The sequence below is a fragment of the Mauremys mutica genome, chromosome 8 (assembly GCF_020497125.1).
Source record: "Mauremys mutica isolate MM-2020 ecotype Southern chromosome 8, ASM2049712v1, whole genome shotgun sequence".
Taxonomy (NCBI): Eukaryota; Metazoa; Chordata; order Testudines; family Geoemydidae; genus Mauremys; species Mauremys mutica.
The window spans coordinates 64,624,099-64,644,936 of NC_059079.1; the positions used below are offsets into that span (position 1 = coordinate 64,624,099).

Genomic DNA, 20,838 nt, shown 5'->3' on the forward strand with positions numbered 1-20,838 from the left:
CAGTGTCACCAGTAGCAAGGAGCTTGCTCAAAGCCCTTTAGCTCCGCAGTGCAATGCAGGCTGTGGAACCAGTTTGCAAGTCAGCATCCCTTCTTGCCAAACTTGTGTCTTGCTGAGATTGGGGAACTATTTAGCTATTTCCACCCTGAAGCGATAAGCAGCCTTCAGCCCTTGCTATCTCTGGGTCTCCATCTAGTCTCACAGCTCAGATTGCACAGGTCTCTTGCTTTGATGGTTTTGGAAAGCGATCAGACAGCCTCCCACATCTGAGAACTTTGCTCCTGCCAATGCCAGCAAGGATCAGTTATGTAACTGCCAAGGGAAAGGGGGCGGTTCCACATTAAGAGAACTCCCCACTCCCCCGAACCTGTTGTGTGTCCAATATTCCTCCAGTGCTGTGCAAGTTGAATTACAGTGAGTGACGCTTTTCCTAGCTGCCCAGACACGCTTGTGAAGAGACGTGGCTTCAACAAACAAGACACAGACGTGAGGTAAGGGAACTAAATCAACCTATGCATGCAGAGGGTAAAGTGGACACCACATAATAGGGACACAGTTAATAGGCACAGCTGTTTAACTAGTACAGATGGCTAGGGACGGTTTTCCTGCAATGCATTTGGTTTGCTTTAGAATCACCTCTGCAACTTTGCATTGACTAATAGACCAGCTGGAAGCAAATTTTTTTTTCCATGTGCCACTGAACTTCTATGACAAGCAAGCCTCAAAGCATGTGAGACAATAGAAGCTAGGATGCAAACTTGGTTCAGTTTTGACGTGTGTATTTGCTTCATAGCAGATGGCTTTAGAGAGTCCTTAATACAAATGGATGCAAAAAGGTGCAATTAGTGGGCAGAAAAGTGCTAATTCAGTAAATAAGAGCCGGTAAACAGGATGTATTTCTGAAGTATACATTCAGATTTCTGTGCTAGGAGGTAGGAACCGAAGCAATGGAGCTGGTCGGGAAATGATCTTTTTTTCCTAAAAATAAGTCAATTAAAACAAGCAAAAACACCCAAACCTCAGGGATATTGAAATTTTTCCATGAAAAATATTGAATTTTCACCAAAAAAAAATGTGAAAGGGGAAAAAATCTGTTTTCTCCTAAAACTTGAACTTATTAATCGAAAACTCATTGTTAGAGAGACATAAGGCATTCCAGTGGCTGGGAGTTGATGCTAGAAACTTTCAAACTGGCAATAAGTTGCACATTTTTAACAGTGAGGGTAATTAACTATTGGAATAACTTACCAAAGTGTGTGCTGGAGCCTTTATCACTTTATCATTTGAATTCTTTCAACGAAGCCTCCATGTCCTTCTAAAAAAGGTCCTGGTTCAGCCACAAGGTATTGGGCACAATGCAGAGGAATTATTGGATAAAATTGTAAAATTCTGTGTTTATGCAGGTCAGACTAGATCATGATAGTGGTCACCTCTGGCCTTAAATGTTTGTTAATTACCCTGCATATGTTGAAAATCCCACATTCTTGTTGCAATATTCAATGTAATAGGTCCATGGCTGTATCTTCGGAGGAGAACTCTATCACTGCAATGTTCACTTAGTACTTGCAAGAGGGACTTTAGTCTGTGTCTCTTGCCAATTCTGGTTGGACATATTCCTGGAGGTTTCATCACATGACCTAATCTTTAAAGATTAATATTTAGTTCCTGGAGACTCCCGGACAATCCTGGGGGGTTGGCAACCTTTACTCTGGTCCCAAATGACTGTGCATAATAACAAGAGATTCACAGTGCCCGCACCCAAGCTCTCTGTCTGGGAAACTCAGCCCATAAAGGCACAGTCCCCAGTATCACAAATACTAACTGAATTCTGTTGCTCTTTAACCACACATGAGCATCTGCTACTTAAGATCATCCAATCCCTTTTGTATAACGAACAGGAATGGCAGATGTGCCTGTTAAATCTGAGAGGCGAACTAGTAATTACTTTCTCCATAATGCTCTCCTCGTTGTTTATAATATAAATTGCTGATCCTTTTCACTGAAGTGATACCAACTCTGTTCCCTGAATTCTACCCACCAGCAGGACTGCATGATCTCCCTCCAATAAAGGAGACCATGGTGAAGAGAGTTGCAATTATCGGAGCTGGCGTGAGTGGACTGACCTCCATCAAGTGCTGCCTGGATGAGGGGCTGGAGCCCACCTGCTTTGAGAGAAGTGATGACATCGGGGGTCTCTGGAGATTCACGGTAAGTGAGGGGGTTCGTTGCCCGTGGAGTGAGCTGTTTACATGTCACTAGCTACACCTGTGCGTCCCAGGCCAGTAACCAGAAGAGACTATTCATTAACCGAGAAATGAAGTCAATCCAGCTCAACAGCAGCCTTAAACAGAACTAGTTTGTTCAAAGAATGGCAGTGTCCCGTTCAGACACTGGGGCGTGGCAGTCACCAGGCCTCTGTATTGGATGCAACCTTTGGATCCTGCATGCGCCCCAGCCCCCTAGGTTTGAGCAGCATTCAGACACAGTGCCAGGATGCAAACTTTCTGGCTGGCACCCTCCATGCTGCCCTAGGACCCAAGACCAGTGCTGGCCCCCCTCATGTAGCTTATGCACGCTCTCCCCAGAGTTCCGCCCGCATGGGCACTCAAGTTTAACCCTCTGGGGACATGTGACAGATAAAGTGAGGAATTCAGCCCTTGCGAAGGAACACATTAAGCACACACACTTTACTCTCAGGATATCTCTACACTGGAGCTGGAACTGTTATTTCCAGCTTGGGCAGACATACCTGCCCTTGCTCTGGGAGAGCTGGCGTACTAAAAATAGCAATGGAGAGGTGGTGCATGAGCCGTGGGCAGGGCTAATCACCCAAGTACATACCTAGGGTCGTGGATGGGATCATACTTGGGATGACTAGCCTCTGTCCCCACTTCTGCCACCATGCCTAGATTGTTGTAATTCATGGGTATGGGGATTACGCTCCCTGCCCCAGTGTAGACATACCCTTCGAACACATACGAGATACAGATCTATGGGGAAACAAGGAACACCTGTATGTAATACCTTCCCTTAGCAACCTCACCACTCTCTTTGGGGTTTGATCAGCGTTCTTCAGGGGATAGAGCCCTCCAGCCTGCCCCTCCTCCTGCTCAGTTTTCTGCATCTCGCAATGAGCTCTTGCCTTCTTGTTAGGGAGCTTGTCTCTTGTAAAAGCAGGGACTGACACCTCTTCCTGCTTCTCTTCTCACACTGGGGCTTTTCCATTCCCTCTTTCTCCCCTGGGGGGCTGCTGGCACTGGGCCATTGTCCCAATTTCAGACATGGTCTGTATTGTGCCACAAAACAAAAGTTTTATTCCACACTGAGGGTTAGAGTAGAAAATGGAGTTCATAGAATCAAATGGAATTCAGAAACATACACGGACATATTCCCAGCACTGTAACGGGGGCAGGGGAAGGGGGTTACATTAAGTAGGTCCTAAGTCCCTGCATCCCAGTCTGTCCTTATTGTACAATAATACTTAGCATCTTCAACCGGCCATACTGGTAACTAATTAATCCTTAGAGGCCCCTGTGAGTTAGACAGCCACAGTGAATGTTGGTCATTAGCAACTACTCATTTCACAGCAAATAGCAGCTTACTGGCAACTTTTGAATAAAGGCAAAAGTCCCATGCAAGCTGTGACAGCAGAGGCTGGGGCTTTCTACAAGAGCGGGGATGCTGGGGAATGGTGGGGCTGCACAGTACTTCCTCCTGCTCTCTTTGCCCTGGCATCGGGAACCTGGGCTCGGCATGTCCCAGTGCTTCCTTCCCTGGCTGCAGCCCACAATCTGCCTGCAGCCAGGGTTTTCCATGGACAGTGAGGGTCCTTGGGGGCCCATGGGGCTGCACAGTATCTCCCTACCAGCTGTCTGGGCTGCAGACTCAAAGCCAGCAAATTCATTACAAGGGGAACGTCTCTTCCAGAACAATCATCAATAAGCAACAAGCCAGTTGCTAATATCTGAAAGCCGTTAACATTAAAGTGAAGGGGATGGGATTGGTTCTCAGGGAAAATGTTGCTAATAACCACAAGTTGTCTTTATCAAGCTAGCTAATAACCGGCATCCGCTGTATTATTAACACCACTTGATGGGTGGGGAAACTGAGGCACAGAGAAGTTAAAATGTGCCCAAGGCCACACCAGTAAATTAGTAACAGCTGAGGAATAGAATTTTAAGAGCCCCGACTCCCTCATCCCATGTTTGTTCTTCTAATCCACTCCCCCTCCTGGAAGCTCTTCCTAAAAACTGGAGTTGGCAAAATGTCTTCAGAGCTGCCTAGCAATTGGCCCGAGCAGCCAGTGTGACAAAGTGCCAAGCAATGCAACAGAATTCAGCTGTGCAAGCCTAAGTGAAACCATCAGCAACAAATTTCCCAGTGTTTGAGTCCATTGTCTTTCACGCTGTCCCTGTGTGAGAAGGGGAAAATCAGCGCTTTAATTTGCAGAGAGTGCAGAAAACACTTCAGACACCCCTCTGTCTGGTGAAGCCACCCCCTTGAAGGCCCATGGGGACAAGAAAGGGAAGGTGGGAAGGACAGGAGTCACAGATGTCGTCGTTGTCCGTCCCCATCCCCTCTCATAGTCTCAGGGACTTGATTATGTGGAACATGCTCAAATGTTCCCTCAGGATGTGTCTACACTGCAGTTACACACTGGTGGCTGGCCACTGTCAGCTGACTTGGGCTCATGGGGCTCAGGCTAAGGGGCCGTTTGACTGCAGTGTAGACATTCAGGCTCGGGCTAAAGCCCACGCTCTGGGACCCTCCCCTCTCATGGGGCCCCTGAGCCCAATCTTGAGCACAAAGGTCTACACAGCCCCTTAGCCAGAGCCTCGCAAGCCCGAATCAGCTAGCATGGGCAACATGGGTTTTTAATTGCAGTGTAGAAATACCCTGGACTAGAATTCTTTGAGGGGGGTCAAGAAGCATGTGTACCAAGGGGATCCAGTGGATATAGTGTACTTAGATTTTCAGAAAGTCTTTGACAAGGTCCCTCACCAAAGGTTCTTATGCAAAGTAAGCTGCCACAGGATAAGAGGGAAGATCCTCTCATGGACTGGTAACTGGTTAAAAGACAGGAAACAAAGGGTAGGTATAAATAGTCATTTTTCAGAATGGAGAGAAGTAAATAGTGGTCCCCCAAGGGTCTGTACTGGGACCAGTCCTATTCAACATATTCATAAATGATCTAGAAAAAGGGGTAAACAGTGAGGTGGCAAAATTTGCAGATGATACAAAATTACTAAAAATTGTTAAGACCCAGGCTGACTGTGAAGAGCTACAGGAGGATCTCTCAAAACTGGGTGACTGGGCAACAAAATGGCAGATGAAATTTAATGCTGATAAATGCAAAGTAATGCACATTGGAAAGCATAATCACAACTATACATATAAAATGATGGGGTCTAAATTAGCTGTTACCACTCAAGAAAGATCTTGGAGTCACTGTGGCTAGTTCTCTGAAAACATCCACTCAATGTGCAGTGGCAGTCAAAAAAGCGAACAGAATTCTGGGAATCATTAAGAAAAGGATAGATCAGGGATCGGCAGCCTTTGGCACTCAGCTTGCCTGGGTAAGCACCCTGGCGGGCCAGGACAGATTGTTTACCAGCTGGATCCACAGGTTCGGCCGATCGCGGCTCCCACTGGCCGCGGTTCGCCGGCCAGGCCAATGGGGGCTGTGGGAAGTGGCACGGGCTGAGGGATGTGCTGGGCTAGATGGAACTTTGGTCTGACCCAGTAGGGCCATTCCTATGTTCTTACCCTCCGTTCCCCAGAGAAAGGGGAAACAGCTCTTAAGGTTGCTGTCAATGTGCCACGATGGAACATTTCCCAACATCAAGGCTCAGGTGGTAGGTGCTGCAGCCACAGTGGCAGTAGGACAGCAGAGACATGCATTCTGGAGGAGGCATTCTGCCCATGGAGTGCTGATGCGGGCAGAGTGCCATCATGGATGCAGCTATAATAAAAGGCTGTAGGATGGTCTTCTAGCAGAGTGCTAGCTGATCATAGATTATTAGGAATCTCAGGAGGTCATTTAGTCTAACCTCCTGCTTAAAGCAGGACCAATCCCCAACTAAATGGCCCCCTCAAGGACTGAACTTACAACCCTGGGTTTAGTAGGCCAATGCTCAAACAACTAAGCTATCCCTTCCCCCTGGGAAGAGGGACCTGGCCTCAGATGACTCATCTAGTAGTGCTCCAGAGGCAGTGCTCCCTCTTGAGTGTCTAGTGCTTCCCTCTGCACTGGGCCCTTAGGGAATGCCAGTGTTGACGTCCCCCCTGCCCTCTGTGCAGCTGCACAAGGCAGAGGAAAGGGGCCCTGCTGTTGCCCCTCCATGACATTTGTGAAAAGATCAGATGTGATTTGGCCCCAGATAAAGAGATCAGTTTAATTCTGTTGTGAGTGCAACAGCCTGGGCCAAATTCTAATTCCTAATCTCGTCTGTGTCCCGCCATGAGTGGAAACCAAATTCTATGAACAAAAAGGGGTTGATAGGCATATTCTCTCCCTGGCTGCATGTGTGAATGCATTCACTCTTCCCTGTGACACTGTGCTGACAGGAAGATGTTGAAGATGGGAGGCCCAGCCTTTACAAATCTGTGGTCAGTAACACCTGCAAGGAGATGTCGGCCTTCACAGACTTCCCATATCCTGAGGATTTTCCAGTCTTTGTGTCCAACTCCCAAGTCCTTGAGTATCTCAGGATGTATGCCAAGCATTTTGGCCTTCTGAAGCACATCCAGTTCAAGGTGAGCTATAGAATGTAGTGGCTGGTCCACATGAGAGGATAACAGTCTACCAGAGCTGCCAGCTGATGGAGTAACTTCTTCACATAAGCATTCTAGGCTCATGCTTTTGGCACTGAAAGTGCTGAGCTTGGGTGGTGTCAGACAAGGATCATAGGAATCATACACCTCTCCGAGGCAGGCTATTTAATATGTATAATTTGTATTGGGGTGCCTATGAGCCCCCACCCAGACCAGAAGCCAGATTTCTAAAAGTATTTGGGTGCCTAAAGATGCAGAGAGGCATCTAATGCAATTTTTCTAAAGCATCATGGTACCTAACTCCCACTGAAATCAACAGGAGTTAGGCACTTCTGAAAACCCCACTAGGTGCCAATCTGCATCCTCAGGTGCCTAAATACCCTTGAAAATGTGGTCCAGGGCCCTGCTGTGATAGGCGCGGTACAAATATACAACAAAAAGACAGTCCCTGCCCCAAGGAACTTACAATCAGGGTTGGCTGAAAAATGGAAGCCCCTCCTCACACAAAATGTGGTGACTTTGGGGACGGGGGAAAATCCCAAACTGGGACAAAATGTCAGAAATGCAATTTTTTTATTGTTGTTACGTTGCAGGAAGAGTTTTCAAGAAAAAAATCCATTTCAAAATTGAAAACTTTTCAGCTTCCCAGCTGACCATCTGGAAGACTCTTGTCAATTTCACTTGACATTAACAAGACCCCTCCCCTGGGGATGTAAGAGAACCCAGCCACTCAACCTCCATCTCTGGCTCCCAGAGCTGCAGGGTGGGGGAGAAGCAGGGAGGCCAAGAGCAGCCCTCCAGGAAAGCTTGTCTCTTTCACCGGCAAAAGGTTAAATTGATAAGAGCATTCCAGGCAGGCAGCCGGAGCTGTCATAAACATTTTCCCAACAGAAAATCAGGGTTTTTTTCTGCAAAATGGAAACTTTCTTGTGGAGAATTCTGGTTTTGCGAAAGTGGCAAATTTTGACCAGCTCTACTCACAGTTTAAATAAATCTTCCTCCAGGCCAAAGTCAGGGCTGTCCCCATCCCTAGCTGGAAAATGGTCCAGCAAATTTTCCCAAGCGCACATTGTCATAGACTATTTACTCTACTTATATTTGTTACACTCAAATCTCAAGCTGATGGATAATATTTGTTTGGTTCAATGTTTCAGACCACAGTCATCAGTGTAAGGAAATGCCCAGATTTCTCTGCCACTGGCCAGTGGGCTATTGTCACGGAGTCTAATGGGAAGCAGGAGTCATCTGTCTTTGATGCTGTTATGGTTTGCATTGGCTATCTCTCTGATCCGTCCCTGCCGCTGGAGTCTTTTCCTGGTACAGGATGTCTTGTGTTTACTATTAAGCATTTCTGTGTTTGGCAAGAAGACTAACAAATCCACAGATGGAAACATTTTTGTTTCCATGTTCTAATTTCCTGGATCTGGCAACTAACGTCATATTGACATGCGTAATTAGGGGAAAGCTTTTGTTTTCCAGCTGTCCCTTTTTCAGGTCTGGCTAATTGATAGGCATGCTTCCAAAGGACAAGATTAGTTCTCTTGAGAAGGCTATTCAGAGAAGCTGGCTGCACTAACAAGTTAGAAAGCGTGTTGTTGGTGTGGGGCAACAAAAATGCACTGGGCCAAATTTATCTGTGGTGAAAGTAGACAAAGCTTCTGTGGAGTTACACATGATTACAGCAGCATTTGAATTTGGCCCATAATCCCCAGACAGAAGTTGCAGGCTTTTCCCTAATCTTTCGCCACCATTTAATTTTGTCAAGGGCTTCTCAAGAATGAGGAGGAAAGGTTCACAGCAGGTTTTGCGGGGGGGGGTTGTTTTTTGTTTTTTTTAAATAACCTGGGTTCTCCCAACTGGTGTTTTAAACACAGTCGTCTCTCTGGACCACCAGGAGGAACTGGCTGTTGCTCTGTGCTACCATCAGAGTTTTTAAACATTGCCTGCAGTTGCATTATCTCAGATTTTCTAACCACAGAGCTCACTTTGGAGGGGGAGGAATGGACAGCAAAGTTTCCAGTGGTATATTCCTAAGGGGGTTGCAGTGGGACACGGGTCCCATCACCAAATCATTGCTGGTCATGGATTAGAATGTCTTGTTTATTTCTGAACCAGTTGCTCATACAAGCGTAGTTCTACAGTAGGTCTAGTGTGATTGTCCAGAATACTGTAGTGCTGTCAGGTCTCTATTGTAGCACATTTTTAAAGGTATAGTAACTCCAGCACTGTTAGTTACACACACACTCAGAGCCATACAAATCACTTTAAAATATCCTGTTCACTTTACTCACTGCTGGGGGCTGAGGGATCAGGAGGTGGTAGTTCCTTCTCTCCCCTGCTCCAGTCATAGATTACCTGACCAGAAGGGTCCATTGTGATCATTTAGTCTGACCTACTGTATAGCACCAGCCAGAGAACTTCCCCAACATAATTCCTAGGGAAACATCCACCCTTGATTTAAAAACTGCCTGTGATGGAGACTCCACCGTGACTCTTGGTGATTCTCCTAGTTCTGGTTTCTGTGGGAGGAGAAGCAGGGTGGGGACAGTTCTATCTGCTTTCTCCTCCTTGGCTCTGCTGACGACCGTGTCTGCAGGGCAAGGAGGGGAGAGCCCGTCTATCACTTTTCATTGCGTCCAAGGCCAAAAGGGTCATCTAGTCTGACCTCCTGCATAATACAGGCCATGGAACCTCTCCCAGACACTGTCTGCACCAGCCCATCACTTGAATTGGAACTAGAGCCTCCCTTTTAGAAAGGCGTCCAGTCTGCATAGGAAGATTCCAAGTATGGGAGAATCTCCCGTATCCCTAAAGAAATCACTCCATTTCTCTGGCTGGGACTTAGGAATTAGGCCCCCTCTCCTCTTCAGGTGCAAGTCTCCAAGAAAGGGCAAAGATTAAGGTTACTAGGACCATTTATCCCCTGAAAAATATAATAGCAACAAGCCAAATCCTGAGGTCATTTTTTTTCTGTCCTCTTTACCAAAATACACCTCCCATTAACACCAGTGGACTCCATGATATGGCCTGGAATTATAATTGACTATTATTTAAGTGATATTTGCCAGATACCCTTCCCCTCTTCCTCACAGGGATAGAGACATTTCAAGGCGAGTACTTTCACAGCCGCTATTACAAGCATCCAGATGTGTTTGAGGGGAAGAGAGTCCTTGTGATTGGCATGGGGAATTCTGGAGTGGATATCGCCGTTGAGGCCAGTCATGTGGCTAAAAAGGTACAGTTCTTCCAGCTCCTTTCAAATCTGCAGGGAGGGTGATGTTAATTTTTGTTATATGCAGCAATGAAGCCATTTAGAAGCCACACAGAGTGAACTGTCAGGAGAAAGGAGCTGAGAACCTGATTCTAGAGCAGAGGTCCTCAAACTGTGGGGGTGTGGAGGAACCTTGGGAGGGCATGCCAGGGCCTGGGCCAGCCCACACAGTGGGCCGGGAGGGAGCGCTACCCAGCCCGTCCCCGCCCTCAGCTCTGCTCCGGTCCCGCCTGCAGCTGTGTCCTGGGCTTCTAGCCCCACCCCCACCACAGCCAAACTGCAGCTCTGCCCCCAGCTTCAGCCCCTGGCCTCTGCTCTGGCCCCGGTCCCGGCCCCAGACCCACCCCCAGCTTTAGCCCTACCCTCAACCCCCTTACCCCTGTCCACATCCCCCACCCCTGAGCTGCAGGCTTGCTCCCAGCCCCACGGGGGTGCGGATGGGGGTAAGAGGGGGGCATGACCCTCAACATTTGGGGATCACTGTTCTAGAGGTTATTTCCACAGAATGGGAATATTGCTTTTTCAGAGACCCATGAGGCAAAGAAAAGTGCTACCCGACCCAACAGTCTCTAGTCCTTTAACATAACCCAACAGCATCTTTATGGCATTGTGGTCTCCGAGGTCGTGGAAGTTGGACTAAGGAGTCAAAGGTGGCTTTGTCCTACCCCTACACCTCCCTCACACAAATCTGAGAGACCTTGAAGTCTTTGCTCATTGGCTAGCTGGGTAAAGTCAGGGGACAATCCTTGTCTGGGTTTAGCTTCAAAAACTCAAGGAAAGCAATTCACCCTCCAAAGCTTTGCTGCTCTGTTGACTTCTAGGTGATGATCAGCACTGGCCGAGGTGCATGGGTGATCAGTCGGGTGTTTGACAATGGTTACCCATGGGACATGGTCTTCCTAACTCGTTTCATGAATGTGATCCGGAATTCCCTCCCTGGGCCCATTACAACATGGCTGGTTGCGCACAGGACGAGTCAGTGGTTTGATCATGCAAACTACGGCCTGATACCTAAGGACAGGTATATCCTGCATTTCTGTTCCATGTGGTGGTATATTGGATACTGAGTTAGAGAAGGAAGAGGAAAGTGCACCTTACTAATGACGTACAATATGTTAGAGGAGCAATGCAAACCCACATGTCGAGAGTGTAACTAGGATTGCCAACTTTCTGATCACACAAAACCAAACACCCCTGCCCTGCCCCGCCCCTTCCCTGAGGCCCTGTCTCTGCCCCGCCCCTTTTCCAAGGCCCTGCCTCCGGTCACTCCATTCCCCCCCCTCCCATCACTCACTCTCCCCACCCTCATTCACTTGCTTATTTTCACAGGGCTGGGGCAGGGGATTGGGGTGTGGGAGGGGGATGAGGGCTCTGGGGTGGGGCCAGAAATGAGAGGTTCAGGGTGCGGGAGGGGATCCTGGCTGGGGTAGGGGATGCAGGGGGGTGTGGGATGCAGGTTCCAGGAGGGAGTTTGGGTGCAAGAGGGGGCTCCAAGCTGGGGCAGGGGGTTGGGATTCGGGAGAGGGAATGGGGCAGGGTTGGCGAAGGGACTCTGGGCTGGGGAAGGGAGTGGGGATGCAGGAGTGGGTGCGGGGAGTGGGCTCTGGGTGGTGCTGACCTCGGGGGGGGGGGCGGTCCCCGGAAGCAGCGACATGTCCCTCGGCTCCTAGGTAGAGGGGCCAGGCAGCTCTGTGCAGTGCACACTGCCTCCACGCACAAATGCCACCCCCACAGCTCTCATTGGCCACATTTCCCAGCCAATGAGAGCTGCAGAGCCTGTGCTTGGGGAAGGGCAGGGAGCCCCCCGGCTGCGCCTCCGCTCAGGAACTGAGGGACATGTCTCCAGGTAGGGAGCCTGCCAGCCCCACCAACCAGACTTTTAATAGTCCAGTCAGCAATGCTGACCAGAGCCATCAGGGTCCCTTTTTGACCGGGGTTCTGGTTGAAAAACAGACACCTGGCAACCCTAGGTGTAACATAGGAATGTATAAGTCTACACCAGAAAGTAGGGTTAGGGATGTTGATCAGCTAGATTTTCATAGGACAGTTGAAGAAGCGGGTCTCCTGACCTGCTCTGTGCAGAGGAGGGGAACACTAGCATTGTACAGCCCGAGGCAGGGGTGCTGGAATGGGGGGAGCCCAGGGAGCCATGGCCCTCCCACTTATTACCAGCCATAGGGAGAGTGATGTGGGGGTGGGAAAGAAGTGAGTAGGGGGGCGAGGTCTTGGGGGAAGAGGTGGCATGGGAGTGGGGCCTCAGGGGGAAGGGGAAGCACACAGGAGCAGGGCCTCAGGGGGGCAGGGGTGGCACATGGGAGCAGGGCCTTGGGGTTGGGGGAAGGGGCGGCACACGGGAGAGGGGTCTCGGGGGAGGAGGAAGGGGCAGTGCAGGGGGCCAGGCCATGGTTTGGGCACCAGTAGCCCCCCACTTTTAGGGACCTTCTGCCTCTCCTGTGGCCAGGAGCTAGTCCTGCCCACTAAGCTTTCATTATGTAGAGACTCATAAAGCGTCAGACAGTTTTTGAAGTGCGTTTCTGCTCTGAAAAGTGATTCTGTAAAAGTACTGTGCACGAATTGACCAGAACCCAGGGGAGGTGGCAGTGATGTTTGCGTGAATAAAGCAGGTTGCAGGAGGGGTGACTTTAATTAAAGACTTCAAGACCCTGGAGCCTCGTTTGGAGTTGGGTGGGAAACGGGACCCTGCTTTCTCATTTCTGAGTCTTCCAGGTCAGAGGTCATTCTCCAGCTCTTTGCTGAAGCACATGGGGTTGCCTCTGCTGCCCCAACATTCTGATTGTGTTTCTGTTTGTTTCAATGCAGAGATGTGATACGGGAGCCTGTGCTGAATGATGACCTTCCAGGCCATATCATCACTGGGAAAATCACCATAAAACCAAGTCTGAAGGAGATCAAGGAAAACTCAGTCGTGTTTCAAAATAGCCCCACAGAGGAGCCTGTTGACGTCATCGTCTTTGCCACAGGATACAAGTTCTCCTTCCCTTTCCTTGAGGAATCTGTTGTCAAAGTTGAAAAGAAGCAGGCGTCCCTGTACAAATACATCTTCCCCCCGCATCTGGAGAAGCCAACCCTGGCCATCGTTGGCCTCATCAAGCCATTTGGTGCAGTCATGCCAGTTGTAGAAATTCAAGCTCGCTGGGTCACACGAGTCTTTAAGGGTAGGTGGAGCAGGAAGGTTAGTATGATGTGAGAACTTCCTCAAAGAAAAAGGCAGTGTTTCAGACACAGGTGGTGAGCGAGTGGGTATGTCGCCCCACGGCAACGCAGAACACAAAGGGATTCATCCAGGACTAGGAAAGGTAGTGCTCATAGATTGATATCTAAATTGGGTTGCTCCACACTTTACTGTCTTACAGAACATTTTACAACCCAGTGACATCCTTACTACATGAACAAGCGAAATACCCCAAGAACCATCTTAGAAATATTAAGCTGGATCTGTCTGAACAGAATTCCAGAGCCCTGTTTTTTCCTCTAGGATACAGGTAACTCCCCTTGAAGAAGAAGGGAGTTTATTTGTATTCAGTGGTGAGAAAAGAGGGCCCTGTGTTTGTAACAATTGGGAAGCCATGACACGAGCACTTCCATCAGTTCCTTGTGGATGGTGCAGTGGCCACACTCACTCTAGAGCAGGGGTCCCCAACCCCCGGGCCGCGGACCGGTACCGGTCCGCGGCCTGTTAGGAACCGGGCCGCGAACCGACCCCTAGCACATCAAGCGGGGTGTCTCTGGCGGGGCCCCTGAGCCCCGCCCCCTCAGAGCCGCGTGGGGAGGGGGCGGGGCTGTGAGCTCCGGGCTGAGCTCAGCTGCCTCCGCTCGGCGTGGAGCTCCCAGCCCCGCCCCCTCACCACGTGGCTCTGAGCGGGACGGAGCTCAGGCCCCGCCGGAGGCACGCTGCAGCTGTCGGGCGAGGCGCTGAGGCTCCGGGTGAGGAGGCAGCCGGGGGTAAGAGGCTGGGGCCAGGGGGGTTGGCTAAGGGGCAGGGAGTCCTGGGGACAGTCAGGGCACAGAGAGGGGGCGGAGGTTGGGGGGGCGGTCAGGGGGCAGGGAATGGGGGGGTTGGATTGTGGGTGTTCCGGGGGGGTCTGTCAGGACTCAGCGGGGGGGGATAGGGGTTGGGGCAGTCAGGGGACAGGGAGCAGGGGTGGGGTCCCAGGGTGGTGGTGGGGGGGGTCTCTGGGGGATGGTGAGGGGACAAGGAGCAGGATGGGTTGGGGATTCTGAGGGGGGCAGGCAGGCAGTCGGGGGGCAGGAAGTGGGTGGGGGTCAGATAGGGGGCAGGGCCAGGCTGTTTGGGAGGCACAGCCTTCCCTACCCTAAAGCTCATTCAGCAGTTTGAGGCTTGCAGGAGAGCCAAGCTGTTAGCTTTTCCATTAGGGCTACCATCCCTTTCACTTCTCAAATGCCACATTATAGTCTATATGTAATTTCAGTGCCATAGGGAGATTCATGTCAGGGGAGGGCAGCTTCATTTAAAATTAGCCACTGGGGGGAAGGATCACATGAGAAGAGCAATATCCTTCCCAACCCTACCAAGGGAGACCCCCCCTCCCCTGCATTCCCTGAGGCTTCAGAGGGGTTAATTCAGGGGTTCTCAAACTTTTGTCCTGGTGACCCTTTCACATAGCAAACCTCTGATGCGACCCCCCTTTTATAAATTGAAAACACTTTTTTATATATTTAACACTATTATAAATGCTAGAGGCAAAGCGGGGTTTGAGGTGGAGGCTGACAGCTCACGACCCCCAGTGATAACCTCATGACCCCCTGAGGGGTCCTGACCTCCAGTTTGAGAACCCCTGGATTAATTTAATTTTAGCACCCTGTGTCCATTCACAGCATGTTCTATTTTGAGCATTTCAGTTTTGACAACATAGGCTCATCCCAGATTCTGGAACAAGCTCAAATGCTCAGTTTGTGGAGTATGTACATAAGCTATAGTAAAGAAAAACCCACAGTAACCGTCTACAGTTTGTGAGGGACCACATGGAGCCAGTCTCTAGGAAACAGATAAATGCATGGAGATTAAGTCCATTAATGGCTATTAGCCAGGATGGGTAAGGAATGGTGTCCCTAGCCTCTGTTTCTCAGAGAGTGGAGATGGATGGCAGGAGCGAGATCACTTGATCATTACCTGATAGGTTCACTCCCTCTGGGGCACTTGGCATTGGCCATTGTCAGTAGACAGGATACTGGGCAGGATGGCCTTTGGTTTGACCCATTATGGCTGCTCTTATGTTCTAAGCTAAATGAACCCAAAGTTATTGAGACAGATATGAGTCAAGGAAGCCAGCAGAGTATCAGAAACCTGGAAAAATCTCTGCCTGGATGGGCTCAGGTGTTTGGTTACAAGCTGAGGTGGTTCAAAAGTTTTGGATTTTTTTTTTTAAGCAGAATTTTTTTATTGTTTCTTTAAACAATCAAATACAGCAAGCAGCAAATATTTGGCCACACACTTCTGAAACCTCAAACCATATTCAGGTTTTGGCAGACTAATTTCAGCTTTTCAATTAAAAAAAAAACACAACAAATTTTGAAGGAAAGCAGACATTGTCCGTGATTTTTCTCTGCTTTTTAAAAACCCCCACTTTTCGATCCAGAAAAAGTTTTGATGGAAAATATTTGTCCAACCCTTTTAATGAGCTTTATGCCTTTTAGCACTAGCTGATGCTGAGAACCGGTGATAACTTGTAAAGAAGTTTTCTCAAAACTGGGTTTGTGCCGAAATGCGGAAAGTTTATTTTTCCCAGGGGAGCAAGTGGGGCAATTTGCCGTGGGCCCCGCAAGGGCCCCCAGGAGAATATAGTATTGCAATTTTTTTATAGAAGGGGCCCCCAAAATTTCTTTGCCCCAGGCCCCCTGAATTCTCTGGGCAGCCCTGGATGGGACCGTCTAGTTGCAGGAAAACAAGCTCAGGGCTCCCACTAATTCTGCATTATGGTCAGTTGTATAATTATTTCATTATATATTACAATAATAATAGAAATAAAAGTACAAAAATAAATGTAATGCGCTTGAATCGTCCCAAAACCATCCCACAGGTCCGCGGAAATTTTTTTTTTCTACGAAACCGGTCCCTGGTGCCAAAAAGCTTGGGGACCTCTGCTCTAGAGGCATTGTTGTCCCCTTGAGGTGCAATGCTTCTGAGAGCTCCCCCTGGGTTTGTGCGGCTCATCATAGCTCCCACCACAGTTCTGGGCCTTAAGGGCAATTCCTGACCCACTGATAGGCAGCTATATTCCTTTAGGGGCAGGAAAAATGGAATAGCTTCTGTTTTACCAGGCAGAGCTGGTAATAAACAGGATTCCCCACTGCTGCACTAAGACCAGGCAGAATCCAGCAGCTGGTTTGTCCTTGCCTTTTGGAGGGAGGCAGTTTCTCAGCACCAGAAAGAACAGTGTTACACTCAGGACAACCTGGGGCCTGATTTTGATCTCACATCCACTCGTTCCATGCCAGTGTTGCTCCTTTGGGGAAGCTCCTGATCTCAATTATGCCAGTGTAATTTCAGAGTAAATGCCATAGACTTTAACAGGGTTACTCCAAAATCACACTGTGACACTGAGATTATGTTCTGGTCCCTGGTTCCTACAGATAAGGATTCAAATCCCAGTCATCCAGGGCCGCCCAGAGGAGTCAGGGGGTCTGGGGCAAAGCAATTTCGGGGGCCCCTTCCATAAAAAAAGTTGCAATACTATATTCTTGTGGGGGGCCCTGCAGGGCCCGGGGCAAATTGCCCCACTTCCCCCCCCCCGCCCCCTCTGGGCAGCCCTGCAGTCATCATGGAAAGTCTCCAAAGCAGTGGCTAGACTAGAATAGAGGAGGTTGTTAGAAGGCACTAGCTAACACGTTCCAACTAACATGTTTGAGAAGTCTGGTGCAGACACAGCCCTGGTGATACTGGTAGTCTATGGCAATGGTTCTCAAGCAGGGGTACACAGAGATCTTCCAGCGGGTATTCAACTCAGTTAAATCAGTGTTTCTCAACCTGGGGGGTGCAACCTTTAGGCGGGTTATAGCACAGGTTTGGCGGGGTTGCAAGTGCAAGGCCAGCATTAGGAGGTGGCAAGCAAGGCAGTTGCCCAGGGCCCCATGTCACAAGGGGCTCCATGAAGCTGAGTTACATGCGTCAGTCTCACCACCTGGGGCTTGGGCGTCAGCCCTGCCGCTTGGGGCTCAGATGTCAAACAAGGCTCACAAGTGAAAAACACTCTGAAGTGTAAGTACAATATTTATATTCCAGTCAATTCATTTTATAATTATATGATCAAAATGAGAAAGTGAGCAATTTTTCAGTAATATGATGCTGTGACACTTGTGTTTTTATGTTTGATTTTGTCAGCGAGTAGTTTTTAAGTGAGGGGAAATTTGGGGGGTACGCAAGACCAATCAGCCTCCTGAAAAGGGTACAATCGTCTGGAAAAGTTGAGAGCCACTGGTCTAGGGGGAAACTAAGTTTCAGCCACTTTAGCTCTTGTAAACCAATCAGTGTAGATTTGAACAGCAGACTTCTCAAACATGTTCATAGATTCAAAGAGTTTAAGGCCAGAAGAGATGTTAGATGAGCCAGTCCAACCTCCTGTATAGCACAGGCCTTAAATTTCACCCCCATCCCCATATTGAGCTCAATAACTTGTGTTTGGCTAAAGCATCTCTTCCAGAAGGGCATCCAGTCTTGATTTGAAGACATCAAGAAATAAAGAATCCACCATTTCCCTTTTGTTTGTTCCAATGGTTACTCACTCTCAGTGCTAAAATATTGTCTTATATCTAATTGGAATGTGTCTGGCTTCAGCTTTCTCCCAGAAGGTTAGAGAGCACCTCTTTAAATCCTAGTCAAGATAGGGTGACCAGATAGCAAGGGTGAAAAATCAGGACGGGGGTGGGGGGTAATAGGAGCCTATATAAGAAAAAGCCCCAAATATCAGGACTGTCCCTATAAAATCGGGACATCTGGTCATGCTAAGTCAAGACAAGGTGTAAGAGTGGGTGTGATTTGAGATGATTCATTAGAACAATTAGGCCACTTGTCCAGCTGACAAGCCATGAGTTCTCTCTCCTTCGGGGAGCAGGAGCCAGGGTTTCCAATCCGAGAACAAGCTCCAAATGACTCAGGCCTTGTCTACACACAAATTGGCACCAGTTTAGCTAAATGGGCACAAACACCTGTGTGGATGCTCATATTTTCATGGCTTATTTCAGCTTTGTTTAAATCTGCTCCTAACTGCAGTAAGCTAAATTGAAATAAGCCTGGTTTAAGCTGAAATAAGAGTGTCCACACCAGCCTTTTCACCAGTGTAACTAAATTGGTTTAAAATCCCACCTGAAGTTGAACAGGTCCACCACTTCATGACAACAATCCCTTTTCTGGTTTCTAGGCTTGTGTCAGCTGCCTCCAGTGAGCACCATGGTGGAAGAGATCAACGAGACGAAGAAAAACAAAATTCGCTGGTAAGCCATGTCACCTAATGCAAAAGCCTTTGAGCCAGATTTAAAAACCCCTGAACTTTGGGAGGTATCAGAATGCAGTTCCAAATTTGGCAGCTGTTCCCTATCTCTTTATGGGGGTATCTAAAATCCAGATGTGGATTCAATTAGTCTACTATATCTAATGTATTTGAAGTCCATCTTTTAGCTAGTGGCTATGTAATTATACAGGAAGTTTGGAATATCTATTCAAAGAAACCCACTGATGATCAAGCAGAATAACTGCAAATGAAAAAAAGGGACTGAATTTCAATAGCATCTCCTCTGTTTTACCTATTGATCAGAATGACATCCCTCCCCCTTCTTTTCTGATTCGTTAAGGTTCGGTTTGTCCTATGATGAGATCCTGAAAACTGATTGCCTCGTGTATATTGATGAACTTGCCTCCTTGATCGGCACAAAACCCAGTGTGCTGGCTCTGCTCTTCAAAGATCCAGTCCTGGCCATGAAAATTTTCTTTGGTCCATGCACAGCATACCAGTACCGCCTGGCTGGGCCGGGGAAGTGGGATGGAGCCAGAAATGCCATCCTGACCCAATGGGACCGGACAGTGAAGCCCACGAGAACACGAGTCGTAGAAGAGCCTCCAAACTTCTGTTTCAATTTGCTTAAACTAATCAGCCTTTTTGCTCTCTTTGCTGCAATTTTTCTTGGTTTCAAGTAGTCCTGGTGTGATGTACAAGCCTGCATGTATAAATCTTTTCTGGCTAGACAATATTTCTATATGGGGAGGCAGGAAAGCAATACATACAAAGGTCCTGTAAGAACAGAAGGGTTTCTAAAGTTAAGGAAAACAAAATCAAACTTTAACCAATGTCACTAAAACATTTCTCCTCTAACTAAACTACACACCAAGACTTGTCTACCTCAGGGCTTGGCTACACTGGAGAGTTGCAGCGCTGGTGGAGGCTTTACAGCGCTGCAACTTAGTAACTGTCCACACCTGCAAGGCACATCCAGCGCTGCAACTCCCTGGCTGCAGCGCTGGCTGTAAACCTGGTCTGCTTGGGGTATAACGAGTGCAGCGCTGGTGATGCAGCGCTGCTCGTCAAGTGTGGCCACACACCAGCGCTGTTATTGGCCTCCAGGGTATTAGGAGATATCCCAGAATGCTTTTAACTAAGTTACTCTCTTTGTTTTGTTATGATGCCTCTCTTTGATTTGTTGTGAACTCGGGGCTCCGGGAGCTGCTTATCTAAAAACAAACACAGCTCTTGTTTGCTGCGATCAATCTGTAACTGACTGTGAACAATCAATTGAGATAACCCACTACCTTGCTGTGAATGAGGCAGGCAGGGGGATGAATGTCTACAGCTTAGTGTTTGCTTGAGGAGAGAAACAGTGGGAGGGGGAGAAAGGGAGTTCGTTGGAGCAGCTGCTTATCTGGTCTGCAGGCTATTTGCAGTTAAGAGTGAATGAGGGGTTGAGGAAATGTTCAGATTTTGCAAGGCAGGGAGCTGACACACAGTGTCGGCTCCAAAAATCCACTCTCTCTCTCTCTCCCCCGCTCCCTGTCACGCTCCACCCCACCCCCCTCTTTGGAAAGCATGTTGCTGCCACTTGAACGCTGGGATAGCTGCCCATAATGCACCACTCCCAACAGCGCTGCAAATGCTGCAAATGTGGCCACACTGCAGCGCTGGTAGCTGTGAGTGTGGCCACACACCAGCGCTTTCCCTACACAGCTGTACGAACACAGCTGTAACTCCCAGTGCTGCACATCTGCAAGTGTAGCCAAGCCCTGAGACCATTGCACAGATTTAACATTATATTCAGACTCATCAGCATACTTTCATAAAATCAGATAGAGTGCAACATCACACACCTCCCAGGGAAAAATCTTTGGTTATTTGCTTTTGAGGCCGGGCTAGTTAACTGGCAGACTCATCCATATGGCAATGATGATTGCTCCTGTCTGTTGCTGTGCTGCTCTTTCTGAAAGTCTTGGGTGCTGAAGATCTTGTGCAGTTGGCTCAGTTCTGTTCCTTTATTAACAATCTCTTTAAAGTAATAAACATGTCAGCTCTTCCAGAGGGTTTGCTTTGAATTTATTGAGTTGGTTGCCAATTCTGTGCATGTGCTTTGTGTGAGAATGGAAGGTCCAGGGGCTAGGCTTGGATTTGAGAAACCCACACTCAATTCCCTTCTCTGCCTGGGTTCAAGTCCCTTCTCAGATTTCCTGTGTGACCTTGGGAAGCCTCTCTCTGCCTCAGTTCCCCATCTGTACAATGGAGATAACAACACTTCCTCGCTTCACAGGGGCTTGGGGAGGAAAATACATGGACAAC

General features: G+C 48.5%; 1 protein-coding gene across 2 annotated transcripts; it reads left to right on the forward strand.

The window, feature by feature from the left end:
- The first annotated feature begins 362 nt into the window (after positions 1–362).
- LOC123376119 (dimethylaniline monooxygenase [N-oxide-forming] 1-like) lies at positions 363–19,347 on the forward strand. 2 transcript variants are annotated; one of them, XM_045027868.1, is made up of 9 exons: positions 363–491; positions 2,042–2,208; positions 6,568–6,756; positions 7,929–8,091; positions 9,867–10,009; positions 10,867–11,066; positions 12,866–13,221; positions 18,442–18,514; positions 18,872–19,347. In XM_045027868.1, exons 2-9 carry the CDS (start codon positions 2,077–2,079, stop codon positions 19,212–19,214), a joined length of 1,599 nt encoding a protein of 532 aa, XP_044883803.1. In that variant the 5' UTR covers positions 363–491; positions 2,042–2,076; the 3' UTR covers positions 19,215–19,347. The 2 variants fall into 2 exon arrangements, with proteins under 2 accessions (XP_044883803.1, XP_044883804.1); XM_045027869.1 differs by having other exon boundaries at positions 372–491; positions 2,045–2,208.
- Positions 19,348–20,838: the final 1,491 nt, after the last annotated feature.